Consider the following 26,173-nt stretch of genomic DNA (forward strand, 5'->3'; position numbering starts at 1 on the left):
ATTTTGATTTAAATTCACAGGCAGAAAACATAAATTACAGAAAGTTACTAACCTTTCATGGAAACTGGGATCACCCGTGCTATGTGAGGTGTTGCTAATTTTCAGGACATCAGGTGATTGTCTACCAATCCTGAGTTTGATTTTTAAGTCTCCATTTGAATGTGAAGCATCAGCAATAGACCACGGATGATCAATCAACCTAACATTGTCTTCTGGTGATTTGTTAGTTTCTCCATACCCATCCTGTGCAAGTTTGTTATTCCTATATGGATATGTAGAAGGTTTTGGTAAAGTAAGTTTCACTGGTGGTGGCATTTTCTTCAGAGTCATTGTAAGTCTCTTGGTTTTGTCATCCTTTAACAATAAATAACATTTGAAGGACAATTAAAAGAAAAATGCATGCAATTTACTTCTAAATGACAAAAGTTACAAAACTACTAACAAACCTGTACCTACATACACTTGGAAAAAGCATTTTAAATGCATAAAGATTTAACAGATATCTGGCATTGCTTTGTTAAGCTAGGTAAGACCCAGGTTATCAAAACATCCAACATCAAGGTGGGCCCCAAACCACTTGGAAACTAAATATTTAATAAAGATGAACTGTTAACTTCATATAATAAATTTAAGACCCAGTAATTAAATGTAATCAGAAATCTGCCATGTTTTTTATATATAAAAAAGCATTGAACTCAATAGTTTTTTTTGAGCTTATTACAAACTAATTTTCTGTTATAAAAAATTTTCATTCCTTTGTTGCTTGAAAAGAGATTATGGAATTCCTAAGGTTCTAGGTCTTTGAATTAACATAAATACAATTTTAATAAACAATTTTGAATAAACTATATGTATATCTCAATATTTAAAAAAAAAAATTATTGAGATATACATATAGTTTACTCAAATGGTTGTGCAAGTTGTGATCTGTATTTTAAATTTGGCTCCTATTATATATTGTATTGAATGGCTCAGTTTACGTAATGACAATGGTCACCCCACAAAGGTGAAAAAAAAAAGAGAGGCAACCCCGTGTAAACTGACCAATAGCAATTCAGAACCAGGTACATGACCATATAAGGAATACTACTGGAAAAACATTTTTCTCTGAAAGTCTGGAAAGACACATCACACCATCGCATGGCTTGCCCTGATTGGCTGACAAGGCAGCTCACAGTGAAAGTTCTGGTCCATTGCTGCGTAGCCGTGCGCCCACACGCTGGGTTTTCCCACTAATTTTAGGCGTGAAAAATAACTTACTGCCAACGGAGTGTCGCACCAGTGTCTTCTTTTCTTTTTAAACCTTCTCTAATGTTATCACCTCAACAACCGTTAATATGCTTTATAATTGAAAAACCCTAGTTATTAGACACATTAATTTTAACTGACCAAACAAATCATAGTGAAAAATTTAATAATAAACACACTATATTCAGCTTTATGTAAAACCTAACCCAAATTAATAATTAATATTTAAGCACAAACAATATGATTAAAATTCCTATGCATAACAGAACAAACATGAGTACAAAATAATTATGGAACATTAGGAAAACATCAACCTAAGACATTCTCAGTCAAAGTGTTATTAGTAGCAGGAGGCAGGAATTATGCTATGTTGCAGGAATTATGCTATGTTACAGGAATGGTGGACCACGGGCATGCATCTGGATATTTTTCTGTTGCACCACATCCTACGCATAAGGAATGCAATCTCGAGACGAGATCACTAAGTCGAAATCTCGAGGGATCAGAAATTCGATCTCGGCAAGATCTCAGCATTTTCGAGATCTCGAATGGATTTCGAAAAGTATTGTTTTAATTATATAACTGAAACATGATTGAAACTGCCTAGTAGTTGTGATTATGATGCGAGTAAGATACAACATGAATTATTGAAAAAAAGTCTTTATTTTTATAATTTTTTACTTACAGTAGAACCTCTTTTTCACGTACCCGGGATTTGCGTTTTCCCGTAGTTAACGTATTTTTTTATTTGCACCATCATTTCCCCTATAGTATTAATGCATTATTTTCCCGCTATATGTGGAAGCATTTCCAGTATTTTACGTTGCAACAGCGCAGCATCTGTGAGAATACCTTCAGAAAGAACACTATAAAATAAAGTGAATATTATTATGATTAGAACATATTTCTAATACGTCCATGCACGTACTTGCGACACCTTCATTTGTTATTGTAAACAACCTTCACTTCGAAATTTTATTCTGTGCCACGGTAAACTATACGGCCATACGTCTAAATATTCTGTGATATGCGGAAACGATAGATAAAGTTAAAACAAAATGTGCCATACGTTTAGATATTTATACATAAATTTATATATGCACTTTAAATTAAAAGTTGTAGACGCGATTACTGAGCGTGTACTGAAATTATTTAAAGAAAATTAATTCCAGCAAAAATGGCGTCTTCGTGTGTGTGTGGTCAAGCTCGTTTCACTTCAATGGTTAGTTGAAGGTAAGTTTTTCTTGGCGACTTAATATTAGTGATTTACAATTATAAAATGGCCGTTTGTGCTAGCAATATAAATAAAATTCATAAATCATTTATAAAAATATAAATGGTATTTTATATTTTAATAAATGATTTTGTGTTAACAAATGCCCCCCCAAAAAAAAAGTTTATGGAAGCAGTTGGCAGTAGTGAATTCCGAACATGACGATAGTGCTACGTTTTTTTTTCCAATTCATAACAAGTGTTGGGTTAGTTTTATTTAAATATTAGCCCAAAATCTGAAATAAATAATTTACTAGTGCGGGAGTATTCATGATGTCCGAAAAAAGTGTAAGAAAAACTTTCACAATAAAAGAAAAACTGGACATTTTGAGACGCTATGATGCGCACGTGGGTACCCAAGTTTCTCTTGCTAACGAACTTAAGATTTCGTGTTCAACACTGAACACGATTTTGAAAAACCGCAAGACAGTGGAAGAAAATTCTGTTAAAAATGGGGCAGCGACTGCGAATAAGCGAAAGTATGTACGGACATCAACTTATGAGAAGCTGGAAGAGATTTTTAAAAAGTGGTTTACTGAAGCACGATCTGCAAACATTCCCGTCAGTGGTGTTTTACTTCGTGAGAAAGCACGGCAAATAGCTGATAGGTTAGGAATCAAAGATTTCACTGCATCTAACGGCTGGATTTGCAGATTCAAAGAAAGAAATAATGTTGTGTTCAGTACAATCTGTGGCAAAAGTAAAAGTGTGAACACTCAAACTGTTGAAACCTGGAAAACTGAGCAGTTACGTTATCATCTCTTGGACTACGCATCAAAGGATGTATTTAATGCAGACGAAACTGGACTGTTCTATGGTGTGATGCCAAGCAAAACACTCAGTTTTAAAGGAGAACGCTGCCATGGAGGAAAAAACAGTAAATTACGACTTACCGTTATTCTTGCGACAAATGCAGATGGCAGTGAAAAGCTGCCACCATTTGTAATTGGTAAAAGTAAGAATCCCAGATGTTTTAGGAACATAAAAACACTGCCCACAAAGTATTCATCTAACTTGAAGGCTTGGATGACTAGTAGCATTTTTGAGTCTCAGCTACATGCACTGGATGCGAAAATGGGAAGCCAAAACCGTAAAATTGTCCTTTTTATTGACCAGTGTCCAGCACATCCACAACACATAGAGCTGAGGAATGTAAAGTTGTCTTTTTTCCTGCTAACTGCACCAGCCACCTGCAGCCTTTAGACTTGGGCATTATTCATGTGTTCAAGGTAAACTACAGGAAAAGATTGGTGCAGAAAGCTCTGTGCATGCTAGAATCTGGAAAAGACCCCACCACCTTGAAGTTCAATGTTCTTGATGCACTTCATAACATTGCATATTCGTGGAACAAGGTACAGCCAGAAACTATAGCTAACTGTTTCAAGAAAGCTGGATTCTTTTCTTCTGGAGTGACTGCTGTTGAAGAGTTATCCAGTAATGATCAACTTGATGAAGAAGTGGCAAAACTGCAAGCTGGTGTGTCATTAAGTGACTTTGTAGAAGTAGACAGTGATGTTGTAACAACAGAAATTGAAGACTTAAATGACATCGTCGACAACCATCTGACAGAAAATGCTTCTGTTGACTGTCAAGACAGCGAAGAAGACGAAGATAGTGAAGAACCTATTCCAACGCAGGCAGAAGCAATTCAGGCGGTGTGTACCATAAAAAAATTTGTGTCTAGTTTCAATAATGCTGAAGACCTTATTCCGACCCTGCACAAACTTGAGGTGGACATTGAGCACTTGTGCAGACTCCGTTCAAAACAATCACACATTTCAGACTTCTTCAAAAAGCTTTAAGTAATATTGATTGTATTTGACTAAGTGTGATATTGAAGGTAATTATTGTATAGTAACAATTTTTATTAACAATTTTGTTTAAAGTGCTGTTAAGGTTGTTTTTGTTTTACTGTCTGAGATAATGAAGTACTTATTATTGTGTAAAACTTGAGAATATGTAACATTTGACTTTGTTTAGTGCATACTATCTGCTTATAAAGGTAGGTATTTATAACGGTTAAATATTAATTTGAAAAATTGTTAGCATTTCCCACTTTTTACATATTCCTGCATTTTACATATATTTTTTCGGGTCCCTTGAAATATGTAAAAAAGAGGATCTACTGTATGTTATGTTAATGAACACAAAAATTAAGACCCGTCAAATCTCTTATAAGGAAAGTACTTATTTTAACAAAGATAATGATAGTGAAAACAAAAATTTACAAAAATTGCTATTTCCAAAATCACTCCTAAACTAGGAGTGATTACGAGTGATCACTCCTAATTAATTAAGAGTGATTTTGGAAATAGCTTCTTAAAAAACCAATAGTGCTTAGAGTGCTGTCGGATAAATGGCATCTTATGCCAGTCGCTATGTAGCCAGCGGCTGAAAAGGCCCTCTCAGATTCAACGCTAGTTGGTATCAGCGTGAGCAAGCTGTTGTATGCAAATTGCAAAAACATACCCCTCGATCCTCCACACTCATAGAGATCCATCTCTTTTTTAATCACGGACTCTAGCCTGTCTGTAATAGTAGCAACCCGCGAGAAAGGACTTTTACACGCTTTCAACGTATCGTCTAGTTCCTCTTGAAGACTTCTTTCTATTTGATCTTACAGCAGCACGTAAATTCATATCCTCTGCAATCATTGAAAGAAGCAAGTCATCCTCGTTTGCCAAGTTTGCTGCAGTACCGGTATTTATTTCATTACCAGAAGTTGAAGTTGAGGCTTGAGAAAGAGTATCTGGTTGTGTAGTGCTGCGATGTAATTGTCTGATTATATTCTTAATTTACTTTCTTATAATATACTTGCTAGGTAATTGAAAAGTTTCGTCGCCCTTCAATAGTTCTAAATCATCCTGATAACTAGACGGATTTTTTATATACAACAATGCAGCAGTTGCATTTATATGACGCTCGGGATCCGCTTTTTCATCGACTTGGTTAGTTTTTCTGACAGTGGAGTCTTCTGGTCCTCTAACTAGGGAAGCATGAACCGCAACGTATATTAGGCACTTACTAAATCTGTATCGCGGCGGCACAATACCTCGACAGCCAGTTTTATTGGCTGGAATGTATTTTCGAAGTCGCTAAGGACTGCATGTTCTTCATCCATGAAAGAGTAATCGAAATTAGAACTGAGAGAGAGATCGATTAAAGCCTTGGCCACACACTGCTTTACTTTATTGTATGTGCTTATCATATTGCAAAGGCTAGACCAACAAGTTTAACAATCAAGAACCAGTTGAATTGTCTTGCCACCAAACTCCTGCTGAATGTAATTCTGAAGGATATCATTCTTGGTGGGAGAGTTCTTAAAAAGCTTGACACATGTTCTTAGTTTTGCTACAACCGAATGGTATTCCGAAGCCAAATCAGCTTGTCTTACAGGTAAAGAAAAGTATAAACCATCGTACCTATCTGGGTTATCCTCCAATTCTTCCTCCTCTTCTGTGCTGTGATTCGTGTTTTGTTCAGGATTAGGTTCTAGATTATTTTTTTTATAAATGATGTCTGTTATACCCAACTGTATCCCGTGCGGGTAGCAAAGCTGTTGAAGCGGTTCAATCAGACGTCCAATTTTCTTCATGACACTGACTCCGTCTGTGGTTATACCACCTATGTCATTGTCTAGGGATAAATCATAATCTGATAGTTTTTCTTTTAAAAGCAGAACACAAGACTCTGAGGACATACTTCCAAATATGCGCGCCAGTCCAAGATTCCAGAAAGTAGGCTGGTTGTTGATAGTTGTATGAACATTAATATTCAGAAAGCGCCTACTCATTCCAGACGTCCATTCATCAAAAGAGAGTGTAAATCTATAGTCTTCGTTCTTTAGCTTTCGAAGATCTTCTTTCACTTTCATTTTGAGTGTCATACCATAATTCATCACAATTAATTTAATAGTGTTTGGTGAAGAAGGTAATTTATAATTGTTACCTCGAAAAGGCAGTCCATTTTCGCTACCATTCGAGAAATCATTTTTTCTTTAGTCACATCACAGTCGGATTGAAAGAAATCACTGATTTTCTTCTTTTTAGGGGGCGTTTGGCATTCGCTATTTTCTTGAGCCTCTTTGTCTATAGGTGATGGTGGCACTGACGACATTGTAGTAGACGCTGATGCTGACGACGACGCAGCATCTAGTTGCAGAGTGGTTGATGTCCTTCCAACTCCGCCATTCAATGTTTATGTGTCAATTTTGTGGATTGACTTCATATGGACATATAATTCTTTTGTGGAACTGGCTGTAGTTTTCAGAATAGCTTTACATATTTTGCATTGGGCTGTGAAATTATTCACCGCTTTCTTAAAATATCTCCATACCGGCAACTAACTATTAAACTCCATGTAAGGTTTATTTTGCTTGTTTGTCGACATTTTAAAAGTATTAACTTAACAATCTAGAACTTGCGTAACAAAATAATACAAATTTTTATTCAATTAACCCATAAAAACACGTAATTTAAGCACAACATGACAGTAACTGCACAACCAAAACAACTTTAAACAAACAAGTGCCTGCACGCACTCGAATATCTTCCGCTCACTTACTCTAGTCAGAACTATATCACTTATTCTTTTCTATTCCGCTCGCCCAACATCGTGAATACTTGGGAATAATCGGGATAGTTTGCGTTTGCAGTCCGACACTTTCCTTCGCCAGTCAGCGACTCGCTCGCGCGCGGAGAACACACGTCATGCGTCGCTGACTACTGCCGCTTGATCTTGTCAATCTCGGCCGAGATCTCATCATTTTATGCTTCGAGATTAATCTCGATAAATGAGGCGACATCTCGGATGATCGAGATTGCATTCCCTACCTAAGCATCACATCGTTACGCTACTGTGATTCCAGCAACATGCATTCACTCACAAAGACATTCACTATTGGCCTGAATGCATGGAATGGATAAAAAAAAATTAAGAGACTGTCTTGCCCACTGTAAAGAGGAAAGCACAACTAACACCACTTAACATTCCCGGAATAATCTACAAATTCATGGCTTTTTCCCCGTTAAGTTCCATGGTCTGAATAATTCCCCACCATATTCCCGGTTTCCCTGGTTTTTACGGTTGGTAGACACCCTGAGTTGTTTGTTATCGTGAAACATAAAATTAACTAATTTAAAATATAAATATTCTTGGGTAGAGTATTTTATGGTCACCTGATAGAGGTACAAACTATAATAAAATATTCATAGTAAGACACTTGCTATGTTTTCACATACCTCTTTAAGAAGAGACCCTGTGACATCTTTCACAAGTGATGAATTTGTTACTTTCTCAATGTCTGGTTTAGCCATTTTTAGTGTTTTATGAAGCCGTTCTGCTTGCTTTACTTGTTTGGACAAGTCTTTCACCAACTTCTGGCAATCTTGTTTGCTTATTTGCTTGAAAATCTTGTGCTAAATCATAAGACAGTAATCGTGGGTAATAAAAGCAAAGGGTATGTAGTACAATGAAAACAGTTTCTATTTTATTTATGTGAGTTGACATCTCGTCAACAGCAAGGTCATTAAAGACGGTAACACTCAACTATACATGACCGGAATGTTGAGGAAGGAATCAGCCAAGCCCTACAGTAAGGAACATCCCAGCATTTGCCTGAATTTATTTGGGAAAACCACGGCAAACTGAAATCAGGATGGCCGGATGGGGATTAGAACCCAGGTCCTTTGGAATGTGAGTCCAGTGTCTTACCACTGCACCACCTTGCTCTAAGAAACACAGATTAACTTCTAAGTGTACAAAACGTGCTGTATTTAAGATGTTTAACAATTGTATTTTTGTTGATATGGAGATCATTTGTTTGCTTATTTGCGAAAGGTGGTCAAAACACAGTGTGAAGTGAATAGTTGTAGTAAATTGTCTGGACTGATATGTTAGTTTCTGTGTAAAGCATCACAGTGCAAGTACAGTTATGTAATTATGTGCAGGCTTTAAGTTTACAATTACCACAAAAACACACTGGAAATATAAACAGTAATTTACAAAACTTATTTTAAAAAACGATTGGAAAAAAACCCAAAAACCTGTTTATTTTTGGTTTCAACTAGGTTTTTTGGGTTTAAACAAAGTTTTTTTTTACATTAGTTATTTTGGTTCTCAGCAATTCAAATGAAAGCCATACAACATCCCACTTTCTTCCACTCATGTTAAACCAGAAAAGTTATAACATCAAAGAACTGAAGTCCAAAAAATCTGCACATCTGACTAGGACTTGACCACATAAAGGCTATTTCCCACTAGGAAGAGGATTCTCCATAGAATAGGTATTTCCCACAGAATAGGGATTTACTGTACAGTCAGTGATTTCTCACAGAATAGGAATTTTTTTTAATAATAAATGTATTTATTTTCTCTTTTTTTACACTTTGACTAAAATTCACTAATTAATTAAATTTTAGAGAAGTATTTAGTTGGATATTATTTATAACTTATTCAGATAGTTTAAATGATATTATCTTGATTAGTATATACTTCTTTGTTCCTTTAAATCACAAGAAACATTAATGAGAAAACTTTTGTTGTTAGAGTGGAATTAGATTTTTCATTAAAAAAATTAAGATATTCTATTTCAAAATCATTTTTTTAAATAAAAACCACTTGGTTTAAACCATTGTGGTTTAAATCAACCAACTCTGTTAAAAAATATACTTACAAGGTAAAAAGCACTACAATTATAATCACACACAAAACTACACAACATAAAACATAGAAAGAAAATCAAACCAAGGCATGTAAAATAATATTACTCAGATTTATTAATACAAAAACCCAATAAATTACAACCAGATTAAAAAAAACTTAATTATAATATCAAATAAAAAATTGGCAGAAATACTTATATACACCTTTTAAATAAATGTTCAAACAATTCGTAATTTAATTTCTCTCTCACAAAGGTTTACTGATAATTTGAAATAATAATATATTAAACCTGTGAACTTAATCTATTCTTACATGCCACTTCTGACTAGCTAATGCAATAATCACATGATTTCAGGATCTCTAGGTATCCAGATACACATCCCAGTGTGCAGAATCAAAATCAAAATATTAAGTAATAATAAAAATAGTCATTAAGTATAGAAATAAAATAACCAGAAAGAAATTCAGGGTCTCCGCACCAATCTATAATAAAATTTCCTTGACTTTTCCCTGACAAACCAATAAAATTTACTTCACTAATTTTTTTAAATAATTTACCTATTTTACAATTTTATGAAAGAAATAAAGACAATCCAGCCACCATCATCCCCAAAGCTGGCCAAGAATAATATAACAAAAATGACAATTCAAACAGAACTTTGCATATGCCATTTTATAGTATAGCTATGCAATAAAACACCATCTAAAAAAAAATGCTTTCAGTCAAGGTGATGGCAGACTAGAACAAGTTATTTTCCCCTGAGATAACTATCATTGGAAAATTTCAATGACTTTACCTGACCAATTCAACTTCCCTGACTTTTCCCTGGTTTGCCCTGACTTTCCACAATGTGAACACCCTGAAGTTCAGTAGCCAAGGAGCTGGAATAGAATGATTGAAAAACACACAGATTGTTGTGGAAGTAGAAACAAGAGCGATTTCAGTAACAACTCTCCAGTGATGGTGTCTGGCATTGCAAAGAAAAAAGAAAAAAACAAATAATTGAAATTCACTGCACTTTACTGAACAGACAGGAAATAGAACAATTCCACTACACCTGTACTACACTTATGTCCCTAGCTATTTTAACCCCTTTGCGAATTATATTACTCATGTTTATTGACATTTTTGTCAAGCACCCATTGAATTAACACTATCATATCAGCATCCCTGACATTTAAAACAAAATGGGAACTTTAAATAAATCTGAAAAAACTTCCAGGAATATGATGTTTTTAGCGCTCATAACCAATTTCTAGTATCAAAATGGAGAAAGAACATAACCGTAAGGAATATTGTTGGTCAGCAACAAAAACTGTTTATTAGAATTGTTTTAGGGCTTTAACTGTAAAAATCTACACATTACTATACATCAGGTGGCATTATGAATTATTGAAACCATAATAGAAAAATATGTTTAATGAATGGACTAGCATAACACATAAAGCAGAAGCAAGACATACATCATTTTCCATCTAATCATTTTCTACACAAGAAACCTTTTAAGCTAAACAACATACTACTCAGACTTAAAAAAACTGTTAGTTTACCATGAGACCATGATACCCATTGCCATCATACAAATGACTTTATTTACTTCTGCAAGAAGGTAGCGAATTTATATATATATATATATATATATATATATATATATATATATATATATATATATATGGAATTTTTCTAATTACATTTAGCAACCCCACACTACTGTTAAAGGTACTTCCTGCCTGCAGGCACACACATACAGGTTGTTCGGTAGTTGCTGGGCATAAATTTAATTGTGGTAGGAAATGCAAAATAAGCAATTTTTTGCTATGGAACTCCTGCAAAGTTACAGGTGCGAACAGTGGCGTGCAAATTTTAATTCTACCCGCATCATGCACCACTCCATTGGTTGAGAGGATGTGAAATCACAGTGCTGTCATGTTTAAATGCTCCACAGGAAGCAGGCTAGGAGCCATGCGCAGGCATTTAGTTAGCCATACATACTAGCAACCACCTGTACGGTGTACAGCACCCTTCATGGTACGAAACTCCCACTTTCTGGCGGTTGCAGAATAAGACATAAGAAGATCTTTCTATTCGGTACACATATGTTGAGATAGTGCCCTTGGTAAATGCACTTTGCTTATTCTGCATTTCCCATTGCCTCTCTGTACACCATGTGAGCAAATCGGCCCTCTCTGAGAATGAAAGTCTGTCATGCCGTTGTTCATAAATTGTGTCATCGCAGCATCAACACTGCCCCAATCACCCAAAGTCAAACATGTAAACACACCACAACCAACCACCCAATGTGCTGTAAAACAGATTGCTGTTTGCTAGTGCACTTGACTAACTCCAAACATCTGCATCCCGCTCATCACCTGCCTCACACAGAGCATTTGAATGTCATTGTGCTGCAATATAGTGTTCTTTCATTCAATGGAGTGGTACTTAATGCATTCAAAATTCATATTTGCATGTTACTGATGTCATGCCTGTACCTGTGTCCCTGCCACCCATTAAATTTATGCCCAGCAATTCCCCAAAATTGTGTGCGCATGTGTTTAAATATATATTTCTGTGTGTATATACACACACACATATAAACACACACTTATCCATACATACACACAATGCAGTTTGAAATAAACTTGATATTTTCTTAAATACTTGATACTTACTTCTTTGGCATGGATCCAAAATTTTATTCGCTCAGCAAGTGCTTTTATCGCATACAGTTTGTTTTCTGGGATCTCACTTTTTGTATGATTATATTTTTGAAGTTCTTCTACAAAATGAAATCCTGCATAGATGTTGACCAATTCAAACATTGGAAAAGAAGATTTTCCTTTTGTAATTGTACGTTCTACATCGTGAATTCTAAAAATAAACAAAGATATTTACTGTAAGCACAGTAACAAGACAAACAATATTCAACAACAGAATTTTTTTTTTAAACATTACAAGCTTAAGAATATGCAAATAAAAAAGTAAAATATACTATATAATAACACAATTGTTAATTCTGTAAGTTGTGTATGATGATTAAAGCACTAACACCAACCAACAAACATTCTTTGTGCAGTTTTTGATGCATGGTTTGGACATAACCTTGCTCATAATAGGTAAAGTTAATTAAAAAAAAAATATATATATGTATATATATTTCAGTTCAATTTCCTACTTAACTTGGCACACAAAATTATTAGATAATACCCAATTATAAAATTTTATTTAGTAATTTGTATTTTCCTCTAAACATCAAAGTTGCTATGTTCAAAATTATTGACTTAAATCACATCACTACTGATCACTGGGTGAGCTTAACATTCTAGGAATGATTTGGAGCTATAAAGATGTAAAGGGCGAGTTACATTAATACAATAAATTAAAAGGTCAAATGCATAAGAAACAACCAATACATCAAATTTAAACCAGTATAGATTTACATCTCACCAATCTAAGCAGCTTGATTTAAAATTTTACAAATATACAAATCATTAAATGTGATGAACCCATAGTTGATAATAGTTTTCATCCTGTTTTAACTTGTGACATTCCTCTTAGACAAAAACATCTCAGTGGCTATAACAAAAATATTTATTTAGGGGTTATGAGTTATGCCAATGGTGGTTATCTCTTGACTGGTAGCCAATACTTCTTATGAATGATTTTGATGAAAAGGTTGATTTCTCAACACTTTAAATTAAAATTGTATGGATAAGAAATATTCATATTAAAAAAAAAAATCCTAGTTTAGTTGTTCATCAGAACTTATAGAATTAATTTTAAAAATATATTGATAATTATATGAAACTAATAATTTTACTGCAAATCATACTAAATTCTTCAACCAAAGGAAAAAGTAACAAAACAAAAATTTCAATAAGATAAAAGAATTGACTTAACACAGTAATAAATTTAAAACTATACACAATAACTGTGAACTTTTGTTTAAATCATTAACAATAGTTTTCCTGAACAGTTTGAGCAGTGTCACTGCTCTGGGTCTTCATTTAGACCACCAACATGCGCCTCCATTCTCCGCATCTGTGTCGTGTGTGCCTTCCTTACACTCCCTCTCCTACCCTCCTTTTTCTTTCCTGGTCTGTCAACACCCAGCCCCCTGGTGACGACTGGTTGCTTGGCGCGACATTTGCTAGCCAACGGGTTGCTGTGGAAGACAGTCAAAAGCACATTGTAGGCAGCAAGCTAGAGTATTGTGTGGCTAAAGTGTATTATGTGTGCCTTGTCTCTCGTATCCTAAATCCCTTGGGGCAGCAAGTCTGTTGGCTGCCTTGTCATTTCCTTAAATTACATTTAGGCCTGCCCTTTCTAAAGTATGTCTTGATTGGAAGGGTTTGTTTTTCCTTTGCTGTTTAACGTGGCAAGGATGTGCGATTGTCACTTATGGAATTGCAGCTTGGGGCTGTAGTTTTATGCCTTTAATTCAGTAATTGCTTTCAGCCTTCGCCTTGCTTTTCAGCTTGTGTTTCTCATGCTCCGTGTTGTGGCTTTGAAGGTCACCGTGTTGTTGTACGTTTTGTTGTTCCCATTTTGACAAGTCTGGCACTGTTTGTGCTTACCTATTGTTTATTTATTTGGACTTTTAAGAGTGTTTTAAATTATGTTATAGCATGTTTTATTGTCCCCATTTGGACAAGTTTGGCCAACTCTTTTAACTTAGTCAATAATTGTTTAAGAGATTGTGTGCACATAGGTCAATGTATTCAATGGTTGGTATAATGAATTTGTGATATAAGAACTACACTCATGTGCACATCACACTTTGATAGCCGCAAATGTTGTTCCCAGTATTTACGGAAATTTTATTTAGCCTTTTGTATCACTCCTATTTTGAATTGTGATTTTATCTATCTCAGTACATTTATACTTTAAATAAATACTGAACATGACAGGGAACCTTAACTATCTTTTCCTCTATCACATGGTGTTACACTCCATAGACCACCGGACTAGCTCAGATATTTTATGTTTTGGTCTTCGAAGGGTAACTCACAAGGTACACTTGCATATTCGCATGCTGAAAAAGTAAGGGTTATGTTTCCCTCAGAATATTAGTTATGGGCGATGTTGAATTTCAATGATGTCTCTCGTACACAAAATGTTTTTCACTGATTATTTATTTATACCTCACGAATCCACGAGACATTTGCCGCCATCTTGCGACCACACCATTTACAAGTTGAAAACAGTATTTTCCTTTCTCACAACAAACAAGCTTCATTAATTAGGTTCACAATCTGACTGGCCGAAAATTGAATATTAAAACAGTTCGAAGTTAAGTCCCGCAGTTGCACTCAACTTTCGGTACAATGCCGAAGGACAATGTCCCCGGAAACAGTGACAAATTTTAGTAAGTCCTGTTTTGGGCGATTACCGACGACTTTAGTCAATAAATTATAATTGTGTCCAAAAAAAAAAATTAAAATAAGGTTGATTATAAAACCGGTGACGCCCGGACCACAGCCGCGAAATTTACTCGTTACATCTTCATAATTAAGTTGTGAGCCACCTACTCAACTAACCACCTCAGTCGCTGTTCAGTAGATGACTAAAGAACCAAAACGATACACTGGTCTCAGGAAAGACCAAGGATTGCACCATGACGTAACTTTCGGCCAATCACAGCACAGTATCAAACACTCCCTCCAATATCAGCCAATCACAGAACAAATTACAATACCCAAAAAAACCCTGTACACACATAACTCGGGGCTTCCCTTGATCTGTCTCTTTTCAACTTCACATCAAAATCGGGGACTCCCAGAATATTTTCTCATGCTAGTTGCTCTGTCTCTCTCTTACACCGGATGCATCATTATCGTTTTATCGCCTCGGCGTCACTGTGTCGACGCACGCCTTTCTTTCTCACTCTAACTGCCACGCAACTGGCTCTCATAATTGCATCATCCCACACAACTGGCTCACATGATTGCATCATCCCACAGACAAAATTATAAAAGAAAAATACTTTACAGTGCATTTGCGCATATAAACAAAATATTTAAAGCTTACAAAACCATTTTAAAACACATAAAAACGTAATTATTTAGGTAGAATTCAGTAAATTTACAATTACATGGCTGTTTCATAATAAAGCAAATAGGCTTAAATAATACACAAATATTAGAAACGGTAATTAATTCAGAGAGTACATTAATAAAGCATAAGCAAACATAAATATTAACCTGGAAAACAATTATAAACGGTAAAATATTATCATGAAAGTTATTTGAAAAGATTCATTGTAAGTTTCAATGATTTACTACATGTACCACAGTTAGGTTATGCCTGAAAATTATTTAAACAACTTATACTGTATTACTGTTAAAACATATTATTCATAAAAACTTAAAGAAAAATTGGGGAAGGCACTGTCCTGCAATGCTACAATGGTTTTGTGCCACGTCTCTAGGGTGTTAAATGGAGGGGATGATGGTACAAGTTATGCATTAAAATTGATGATAATAATGTAGTCACATTAGTAAATTTTCCAGTGTCGCAGATTTTAGATTTTAGGTGCTCCACTGTGCGAGCTCTGTGTGGGTCCATCAGTTTGTTCGCCTGGTGAGCGGCGTGACCCCGAATCAAGGGCACGGCAGCATAAATGGTTCCCTTTTGTGCTGAGTGCTGACACTCTGATGTCTGGTTCTAGCTCAGCAATGCGCCATGCTGGTGCCAGCCGCATTTCTGGGTAGCGCTGCGATGACTTTGGACGTGCCATGCTGCACACGGCCGAGTGGGGAGGAAGAGCTACTCAGCTGGCCTCGGCAGTGTTTGCGAAATTTCAGTGCTGTGGCACTGGAGTGTTCTGGAAGGAGGGGTGTCGTGTTCTTAAAGGGGTACGAGCCATTAGGCTGAACTCAGGCTGGCCAGGAGGACAGACAGTTGTAATAAGGAGTAATTTAACATTTAGTAGTCGTGTATTCAGCTGTCTGGCCGGGAAGCAGTAGGATATAACAAGTCAGTAATTACTCTGTTTTATCGCATAATCGTCGCACATTTTATACTACAATCAAGTTTGAAAAGTAAGAGTGCGATTTTGTTGCGAAAAAAGCATTTTTTGTTAGGTAAAATTATTCATAAAAACAAAACCTATTAATGGAAAGTACGTTTATTTCAAAATCAGAGTATACAACGGAATGCCAAAAAATTTAAATTAATAAGTCATGCAACAAAAACATTTTGTTCAAATTTAAATAGAAAAACAATGTCCGTGGCCCAAATGTGAGCCGGAACTAAAGCATAATATCATTGTAGTACACACTTACCACAAAAGGTGCACTATCTATATCAATATTTGACTAAGTGTGCGCGCTATATAAGGGAAACAACATAACCAAACATGAATTATGCTAACTAGCGCTGGCTACATTTTTATAAGTGGTACACAGCGGCGATGAAGACGAACAGATAAAGGTTATAACGTTTGAAAAGTCTTTTAAAGAAAATTTACACATCAGAAAACTTTGTATTTCTGTTAATTAAATAAGTATGTGGTAATATGCAAATGAATATTAGATTTCAACTTTAAAATACATTGTTTTATATGGGAAAATTATCTACAAAAGCACTCTGAATCTAACAGCGGGATCAAAAACATCATGTGATCTTTATGCAAGAATTTTTTCTCCAAATTTTGAGGCCTTAAAATAATGATACAATGATTATGAGATAAAACACTGTATGTAAAGGGTCATACAGCTTAGTCGGGCTTGAAGAGTGCCCCTCAAAAGAGTTTGTTACAGGCTCAGTCTCGACCCTCTAGGATCACTTGTAACGAGTTTGATAAGTTCAAACTGTGGTAGAAGCTCAGACATTTCAAAGGCTATGCTGCCCATCGTTGGTCTTCAGAGTTGCAGTCATGTAAGTCTTAAGCTGTACATCCTTCTCAAGAGACTAGTTCCAGTGAGGAGGAATAACTGATAAGTTTTGTAACTTTAATTGATTTAAATCATTTTAAGCTTAACTCCTAAGTTGCAAACATAAAACTTGGTGAGACACTTTATTTAAATTGTTTTTAAGTAGTTTTAATTTGTGAGAATTTAGTTATTCAGAGTGGCTAATTACTAATCTTTAACAATCAGAATAACTGCAGTGTTGTATTTTTTATTATTCTGTTATTATAGTACAGTAAGTCCTCTATTTACGTCGTACCGATTTACGTCGTTTCGGATTAACGTCGCTAATGTTTGAGTACTCATGTTTCAATTTAAGTTGTCGCCGATTCACAATAACGTCGTTTACAATGACCGTAAATCTTTATTTTAACCAAAACACCATATATAATTCGTTTATAATTCTTTGTTTCCTTCGGTAGTTAATTTATGCTATGTAGCGTAAGCTACACGTTCACCGCCTTATCTTATCATACATCATGAGGGATGCTTCCTGCTCTTACGTACAGTATGTACTATATATCTGTTTTTATATTTCAATCAATAAGGGTAATAAAGCAGCTGGTTAAATAACCATTCTATAAAGCTGAGAAGTACTAGTTGGACTTGTTTCCCACGCTGTCGGTTGTCATTTGCTGATAAAATTTTCCGTTGTCACGTCTGTATGCCAGCGCTTCCGGTCGACCTTGGGCCGTGGCCGGCCGGTGGCATGAAACATGGCTCATTTTGCGTCGTTTCTATTTACGTCGCGGTTTTCAGGAACGTAACCCCGACGTAAACCGAGGACTTACTGTAATAAAATATTATTTTTTAGGTTTTAGTATAAAGTTATTTTTAATTGATTATAATTTCATAGGTTACTTCGACTTTGCAGACACTCAGATCCCAAAAGTGACAATAATGAATAAGAAAGTAGATTGAAGATTGTGTTAAGACATTTCTATGTCCATATTGATTATTTAACCCATTAAATTCTTGTTGCCTTTCCAAATTTTTCAGTGCTGCCTAATTTATATTTCAGGTGTTCCATAGTTCATGCTGTGTGTGGTTACCACAGCCATGCAGTAGGGACACTCATTAACTTGAGCATTCTGCGTGCATGGGCTCATGTTTTGCAAACACAACACATTCCAAAATGGTGTTAGTACAGCTGTGCAAACTGGTGCAACCATCTAATGATTTTGGGTCGTGCCATGGTGAAACCAGGGGCACTGTTCCTTTGAGTCACTCAGCTAGCATGGGCTCTGTTTGCGAAAGTTTGGTAAAGCAGGACAAACGTTCTGAAAAGGAAAAGCTGAGGGTTTTTGAAGTGGGTGTTTGTGTTTGTTCAAGGCTCACTTAGGTGGCCCTACCACTTGGTAACGAGTTGTTAGTCAGTGATTGCTATATCGAGATTGAGAAGTAAACTTAAGTTGTTAAGGCTCACACAAGAAGGGTAAATACCCGAGGGAACGAGTTTGCGATGGGAGTCAAAGAGTTGAAGAGTTATGTAAAGTTTAACGTGTCAGTTAGGCTCACTCAGGAAGGGTCACCCGTGGTAACAAGTCACGAGTAGGTGCTCCTCAGGTTTGAAGATGTAATAAAGTTTAGGTAAACGTTAAAGTTCACTCAAGAAGGTTCGGTACCCAAAACAATGAGTTTGCGTTAAAGGTGTAAAGTACTTCAGAGATGAGGTTAGAGTTAAGCTCACTCAGGTGGACAAGGTCCTACGAGTTAAAAGATTTCACATTTTAGTTGCAGAGTTAAAGTAAAATTTAAAGTTGCAAGAGTAAATTACAAGTGTTCATTCGGTGGCATGGCTGGGAGTTCTAGGAAAATATTCTTCTAGAGAAATATTGGGTCAGCATGTGTACGATAAGTATAAGTCTCCATTGGGAAACTAGATCCTGGTAAAGCTGTATTCATTTAAGTTAAAAAAAAATTAAAGGACAGAACCCCTGGCATGTCACACAAGTAACGATGGAATTATGGAGTTCTGTAAAACGAGTTCCACCAGTCCTAAGAAGTGGAAACTTTAATGATTGTTTTCATTTCAACAGCTTTCGTTTATTAACAATACACCCTCTAGATAAATGGTTGGAGTCACAGAATAATTTAGTAATTTTGATTTAGTTATTTTTCATTTTTTACTACCCCCACTATAGTATAACTGACCCTTAGGCAACTTTCGACAGCTTTTGCAATAATTTTCTTCTGGCTTTAAGAAATCATGGTATAGTTACAATAAAGCCCCTCAAAATAAGTCTTCTATTTGCTTGACTGTGCCTAATGTAACAGCTAGTTTAGTTCTACGGCCTATTAACAGGTTAAAATCCAGCACCACAGGTGGGCAAGATAATTAATTGTCCAAGTTTGGTTTTAAAGGATATGATAACACTTTGGTTTCAGTACATACAGATCTTTTCAATGCTAGTTTGTCTAATGGCATTTTCCCCAAAAGTTGGAAATTAGCTAATGGCATTTCAATTTACAAAAAGAAAGAACAAACCAATAATTTATTAATATAGGCCAATTCTGCTCCTTTCCAAGATAATTGAAAATATTATACAACAAAATTTTATTTGAAAAATATCATTTCTACTTCTTAACAAAGTTTTGTTAATACAAGAACTACAACAAATCTCTTTAATCTTGTTAATGAGTTGCATAGTAATGCAACAAACAGGCAGAAAAAATGTAATATATATAGATTTTAGCAAAGCATTTCACACATGCTAACATTCATTAATAATTAAGAAACTCTCTCTAACTTTTGTCTAAATAATAAATATGTGAATTTGTTAGCCAATTATTTGCAAGAAAATATTTTTTAAGCTCAGAATGCACACGACTTGAAACTACATAGAACATGTGATAAGAATAAACGTCAAGTTGCAAAAAGATATAGACTGTCATTAACTGGTGTAACACAAACTCAATGCATTTTTTTACATACTCCATACTAATCAGTGATTAGTAATCACTAATTGAAGGATCTTGGAGTGATTTTGGATGCTAAATTATACTCTCATACATAATCTCGTATGTTAAGTTTGATTGATTATATAAACAATTTTTTCACCAATTGTAATTCCCTACTATATTAAAACTAAGCTATGATATTATACAGTCCAAGATAGAATATGGCTCTATGGCATATGGAACTCTATCATGAAGACAAATTAAAAAGGTCTTCAAAATTTTAGAATTAATTTTGAAAAAATATAATGTTGATAAACAAAATTCAATTAGAATGAATTATTATCAATGTACAATAATCAATATGTAATACTCATTCCTTAAAAAGCAGACAATAAGGCCTAGTTAGTATAAATTTTTTTTACAAAGCTACTTCTTGATTTTCAACTGCAAAGTAATCATAGATTAATCACACCTGCCTGAAGGTTCTATTTCACAACCATAGATGTAAAGATATTTTCTATAAACTAAACCAATCAAGTACTCTGTTAAGAGTAGTGTATAGTCGAACCATAGATGTAAAGATACCAAACCAATCAAATCCTCGGTTAAGAGTAGTGTATAGTTAAAACAAATAGTTTGTGTGTGGATTTTGATCAAACAAAATTTATTTGCAGGTTCTGTTAGTAATAATTTTTTACAAACAATTGTTTGATTTTTTTTTTTTTAACACTTGGCTGAATAATATATTTAATCGCATGTTAGATCTTTATAATTACTTGTATTTCTTATGTAATTGTCTGAGTTTGTCTTAGTTTTCACTTGTGTCTTGTCTTTTTTTGTATGTAGTGTCTGCCTGGTAAGATTGTAAAAAAATTGTTGGCTGGCTCTTTAATACATTAAAAAAAAAAATTGTTGTCTGTAAAGTTGGTTTACGGACGATAGTTTAACGTGACGTCATAACAAAACATTCATGAAATGATTGCATACTTTTATGAATAAAATTGAATCATTTTTATTTTAATACTAAAAGAATAAAATACTTGGAATTATACTAGTAATCAGATTTTTAAAATGCAAGAATAATTAACCTTTATTGCCGAAATTATTGTTGTAATAAGCAATGAAAACCACATTAACTTTACACTTCACTTTATAAACAGTCGACGAAACAGTTCACGTGTATATGACTTGTAATTAATTTCAAAAACTGGCGTTTAGCTATAAAGTTTAAATATAATTATGAACAAGTTTTCATATAAATAAACTGTAATCAAATATCTATCATCAATTATATGAATCACCATAATTTTTTAGTCAATTGTAACATAACCTATTATTACTGCACTCGCAGACAGCGTAACGGAACACCGCGTAACGGAACAATGAGCGTAACGGGACACAGTGTAACGGAACAATGTGCATAACGGGACACTTTTTTGTGCGTGCAGCCGGCATTCATCAATTTATTAGACGTCACGTCAAAAATAAATCAAAACATGATATCAATAATTCAGGAAATCATATCATGCCTAACAAGAAAATGTATTGTTTACAATAAAATTTCAATTTTCAGCTATGAAAAATTCATACTCAAGTCAAGTACTGGCTAAACTGAAACTTAAGACGTGCAGTTAAGAGTATATAGTAATGTCAAAATCAGCGTGCCTAGCCTGCACATTGGGCAAGCACAATATGTTCAATTACAAGAAAATAGAAACTTTTTGTTACCAAAACTGTAATATTTTAACAGTTATGGTTGTCATGGTTAACAAAACACTTGCGATATGTACATGCATGTAATGATTAAAGCAAAGGAATGTGATTAGGCAAAACATACATTAACAGACAAAGTGCAAGGCTTACAAGAAAATGTGGCCTTGTTTGATGAAAAGTTAATCTTTTTACAATCATGAGTGTTGCTGTTATAATTATATGCAAGACATGTAGAAATAAATAATATTGATGTTAAAATGAACATAAAATTGGGATAGGAATAATGCTAATTGCTAGCTATTTATGAACAAAAAGGTAATTTTAATTACTGTTTATAAATAATGCTAGGTTTTTAAATAATAAAACTGTTCTAATTTAACATGTATTGTTCCATTGAATAAAGCATCTTAGAAGAGCAGAAGTAAAAACTAACTAATGTAAATATGTGTGATAACATGATAGTAAGTCATTCTAGTATGCATAACCAGACAAGACAGTATTACTGTAAAAACATCAACTCTTACCTTAACTGAAAATAAAGATTTAACTCGTGAAGAAAATTCCCTCCAAATGCAATACAGTCTGACAATGTCAGGCAGGCATAAATCCAACCAGTAGGAATGAAAATTGTTTCCCCTTTCTTCAACACCAGCTGGTAACAGACGTCAACCTGAAAATTAATAACATTAATTACACCAGTTTTATCCCCTTCAAATAATTTTGATCAAGAAAGGTTACTAACTGAGTGTTTGAAATTAAGTTAAGTACTTCATGAGATAAGTGTGAAAGAGTATCCAAGTGAGTGCCTTGAACTGAAAATCTTTGAATGTGTGAAATCAAGCGATGCTCTTCAAATAAATGTCTCAAAGTGGGTTTCCTCTAGTGTATTCAAGTGAGTGCCGTGAGCAAGTGCCGTTGAGCGAGTGACATCAAGCAAGTGTCATTAAGTGAGTGAAATCAAGCAAGTGTCCTTAAGTGAGTAACATCAAGCATCATTAAGTGAGTACCATCGAGCAAGGGTCATTAAGTGAGTGGCATCAAGCAAGTGTCATTAAGTGAGTGCCATCAAGCAAGTGTCATTAAGTGAGTACCATCGAGCAAGTGTCATTAAGTGAGTGCCATCGAGCAAGTGTCATTAAGTGAGTACCATCGAGCAAGTGTCCTTAAGTGAATGACATCAAGCATCATTAAGTGAGAGACATCGAGCAAGTGTCATTGAGTGTCATTGAGCAAGTGCCATTAAGTACGTGCCATTGAGGTATGATACCAAAAAGATGTCAAGAAATAAAAAAAATTATATTAAAAATGATATGCAAAATGTTAAATGTGAACAATTATTGGAAACAATAAATAACCAACATTTGTAAAGCAACAAAGTTGTTTGTGAGAATTAACTACCTGAATTTATTATGATCAAAGGCTCACAAAGCATATATTTCCTGATTTAATTTTTTGCAATGTTCTCAGAAGTATGGCTGTAAAGAATAAAGACCTACAGAATAAAGACAACCATAAAATGAACATTTTTTATACAATTGTATACAAGGAGTCTTGTTTGTAGCTGTTTGTGTTCAATCACTCGTGTCTCCTTACGAGAAGAACTGTGGATTTCCGACCAATGTAATGGTAATAACATCTTCACATTTTACCGTACTTAATTCTACTCTCAGATAATTAGAGCATTTTTCTTCGATGTCATCACTTCAGGAAGTGAGATAGCCAGGATAGCTTGCAAAGAAATGTAAGTGAAATAATATTTTGAAACATTAAATAAAGTAATAAAGAACAGCAACAATGCTGTTTGTATTTTGGAGTAATTTTATAACAATGCATGTTCTTTAAAGAAGATTATTATAGCAAAATATCTTTTTAGTGAGACGAAAAATGTTGCCTGATAATGTGTTGATAGAATTATACTCTTAAATTAAAATATTTTTGAATGTTGTATTGGTAGATCAGTTGCTAACATTATATATCTAACTAAAAGCATTTTTCATTTGAAACTTAGAGCACCATAGCAACTTTATAATTGTTATTATTTTTTTTGGAAGCAAAAATGTTTTCGGGAAATTGCTTTTATTAAACTCCTCTCTGATATATTTTTATATATTTAAAATCACAATATGTTTTAGTTAGGCTCACACGAAGAACTGACTAAATAATTTAGCAATATTTTCCAAGAATTTTAAGTATTTAATTCTAATGTCTTTCATATTGATTATACGGTAATATTTTTTTAAAATTTAAAACAAAATAATTTATGTGTAGCAAAATAGGAGACAAAATGAGATTTTGAAAAAATTTGTACCTATCCAGTAGACAAAATCAAAATATATCATCTTACTTTCATGTTTCTTTTGTTTAATAAAAAAGTTTTAAATAATGTTTTTTACATTTGTAGCTTTAAGTTTATTATTTTTCTTTCAAATAAGACATATTAAAGACTGTGGCTCGAACCTGTGCCAAAAATTTCCAGTGTAATGGAAACTAAAAACACTACTGCTAACTATGCCAATGTGGGACTATATTGTTCTCGGTGAAATTTCCTTGAACTTCAAATGTTATTTCTTGAAAAGCCAAATTTCTCTTTGCCTGAAGGAAAATCAGATTACCACAACATCCTTATTAAAAAGAAAACAAATTACAAAAAAAAAACTTAATTACAAGGATTTAAATAAATTAAATTATATTACAAAAGAAAATGTAAAAAATACATGTTAGTTAACTAAGTACATTAATAATATTAATTTGATAACTTATTCATCTGACCTGGTGGCTCAGAGGTTACTTTCTGACTAGTGAGTTAGGCTGATAACTTTTTCATATTTATACTTTCATAAAAATAAAAATAAATATATGTACCTAGAAAATAAATTAATGAACTGAACACACTTTAATGATTAATGGTGGGTTTTTGATGCACTGCACTGTTTTAAACGCGGAAACTTTGATGGACCAGTTTAAAATCCATTACATTTCCATGCACAAACGCTAAGTCCTGTCGATCAGCTCCCAGGTTCAAATGAGAGAAACAACTTAAGCTGTCACAAAAGTGTAGGTCGTGGAAAAGGGTGGTTTCGGAGGAGGAGGGAAGGTTTAACATACTTTCCTGCTGTGTTATCTTTGCTGCGAGTCAATAACTCAAAATTAAGAAGGTCTTCTGATCTTAATTTTTATATTATATATAAATTCGATAGGTTTTTATTATCAACGTGCCGATGTGGTTTTTAACTGTACCTATATCTAGAATATTTAATAGCTAAAGGCTTGTTTTGAATATTATTTTTCATTATTTAAGTTTGAGTTGTTTTATGAAATTGTTACATAGTATGATAACAAACAAAAGAGTTTAGCTTTTCTAACCAAAAAATAGAAGTCATTTTAAAAGTATTTTAAGTTGAGAATAGAGAAAATTATATTAGAAACAAGAAAGATTCATACATATATCTTTGATTAAATTCCAAATTTTCTGTTCAATAGCCACGTCTGTAGAAATACTCCTCCAAAAAAGCTACACTAATCACTGTAGTGGCAAGAAAAACTTGGGCTAGAATCCCCTCTGGAGCAGGACATTTTCTTAGTACTCTCCTGACTGGTTAAGTTTAGTAACAATGGTAGTATGTTGGTGGGAATTTCATAGGGCATTCATAAAACTTATAAATACAAAAAAGAAAACTCTTACTGATGTAATGGTTCTGCTAAGTCATTGATCTCAGGAGGACTGAAAATAAAAACTAATAGAATTAAATACAATATTGTTTTACTACATGGTCAAAAAAGTTATTTATGGCTGAATAAAATTGTGTCCATCAGTTTTGTGGCTGTCTTTTTATTTGCGATAACCTTAAATCTTACTGTATATAAGATCTTCCAAAATGGATCCTGTGTGTAAGTGGTAATAAAATCCATCATTATGTTTAACATTATATGTCTGAAGGTTAAAAACCTTAAGATTTATCTTTTTTTCATTCCCAATGTAGATGATCCAAAAATAAAAACAAGGCTCACTAAAAGAATATTTACAACTGTCAACTATTTATTGCAACAAGAAAACAAAACCCCTAAAGGAGTGAGGTGGCACAGAAGTAAGAAACTTGATTCACATTCCAGAGCTTCCTTGTAAAATCCTGGCCTGGCAATCTTTATTTTGGTTTTTTATGGTCTCCAGAAATCACTCTAAGCAAAAGTTGGGAAGGTTATTTTACTATAAGCCATGTGTAATTTCTTTTCCAATATTCCTGGTCTGTATCGTGTGTGTTACCGTTTCAAATTACCTTGTCCATGCTAGTTCCTTACTGTGCAATAGAAAATGTAGTTGTATAAAGATTAAATGGTCCTCACTGGAAGTGTACACATGTTTGGTCCTCACTACATTTACCAGATACAGTTGTGTGAAAAAATCCATTAAAATTTGATCAGTACCCATTACGACAGTTATGACAGATCTCATGTTGGCTTCTAAAAT

General features: G+C 34.2%; 1 protein-coding gene across 1 annotated transcript in view; it reads right to left on the minus strand.

Annotated features, from left to right (window-relative positions):
* LOC134529743 (lysine-specific demethylase PHF2-like) overlaps window positions 1-26,173 on the minus strand; it is a 96,909-nt gene that overhangs the window by 42,687 nt on the left and 28,049 nt on the right. Inside the window, exons 7-10 of the mRNA XM_063364136.1 lie at window positions 22,233-22,378; window positions 11,854-12,052; window positions 7,761-7,937; window positions 53-354 (exon numbers count right to left, since the gene is read on the minus strand). Of these exons, the coding sequence (XP_063220206.1) occupies window positions 53-354; window positions 7,761-7,937; window positions 11,854-12,052; window positions 22,233-22,378 (824 nt within the window). The remainder of the gene's footprint in view (window positions 1-52; window positions 355-7,760; window positions 7,938-11,853; window positions 12,053-22,232; window positions 22,379-26,173) is intronic.

The sequence above is a fragment of the Bacillus rossius genome, chromosome 2 (assembly GCF_032445375.1).
Source record: "Bacillus rossius redtenbacheri isolate Brsri chromosome 2, Brsri_v3, whole genome shotgun sequence".
Classification (NCBI taxonomy): Eukaryota; Metazoa; Arthropoda; class Insecta; order Phasmatodea; family Bacillidae; genus Bacillus; species Bacillus rossius.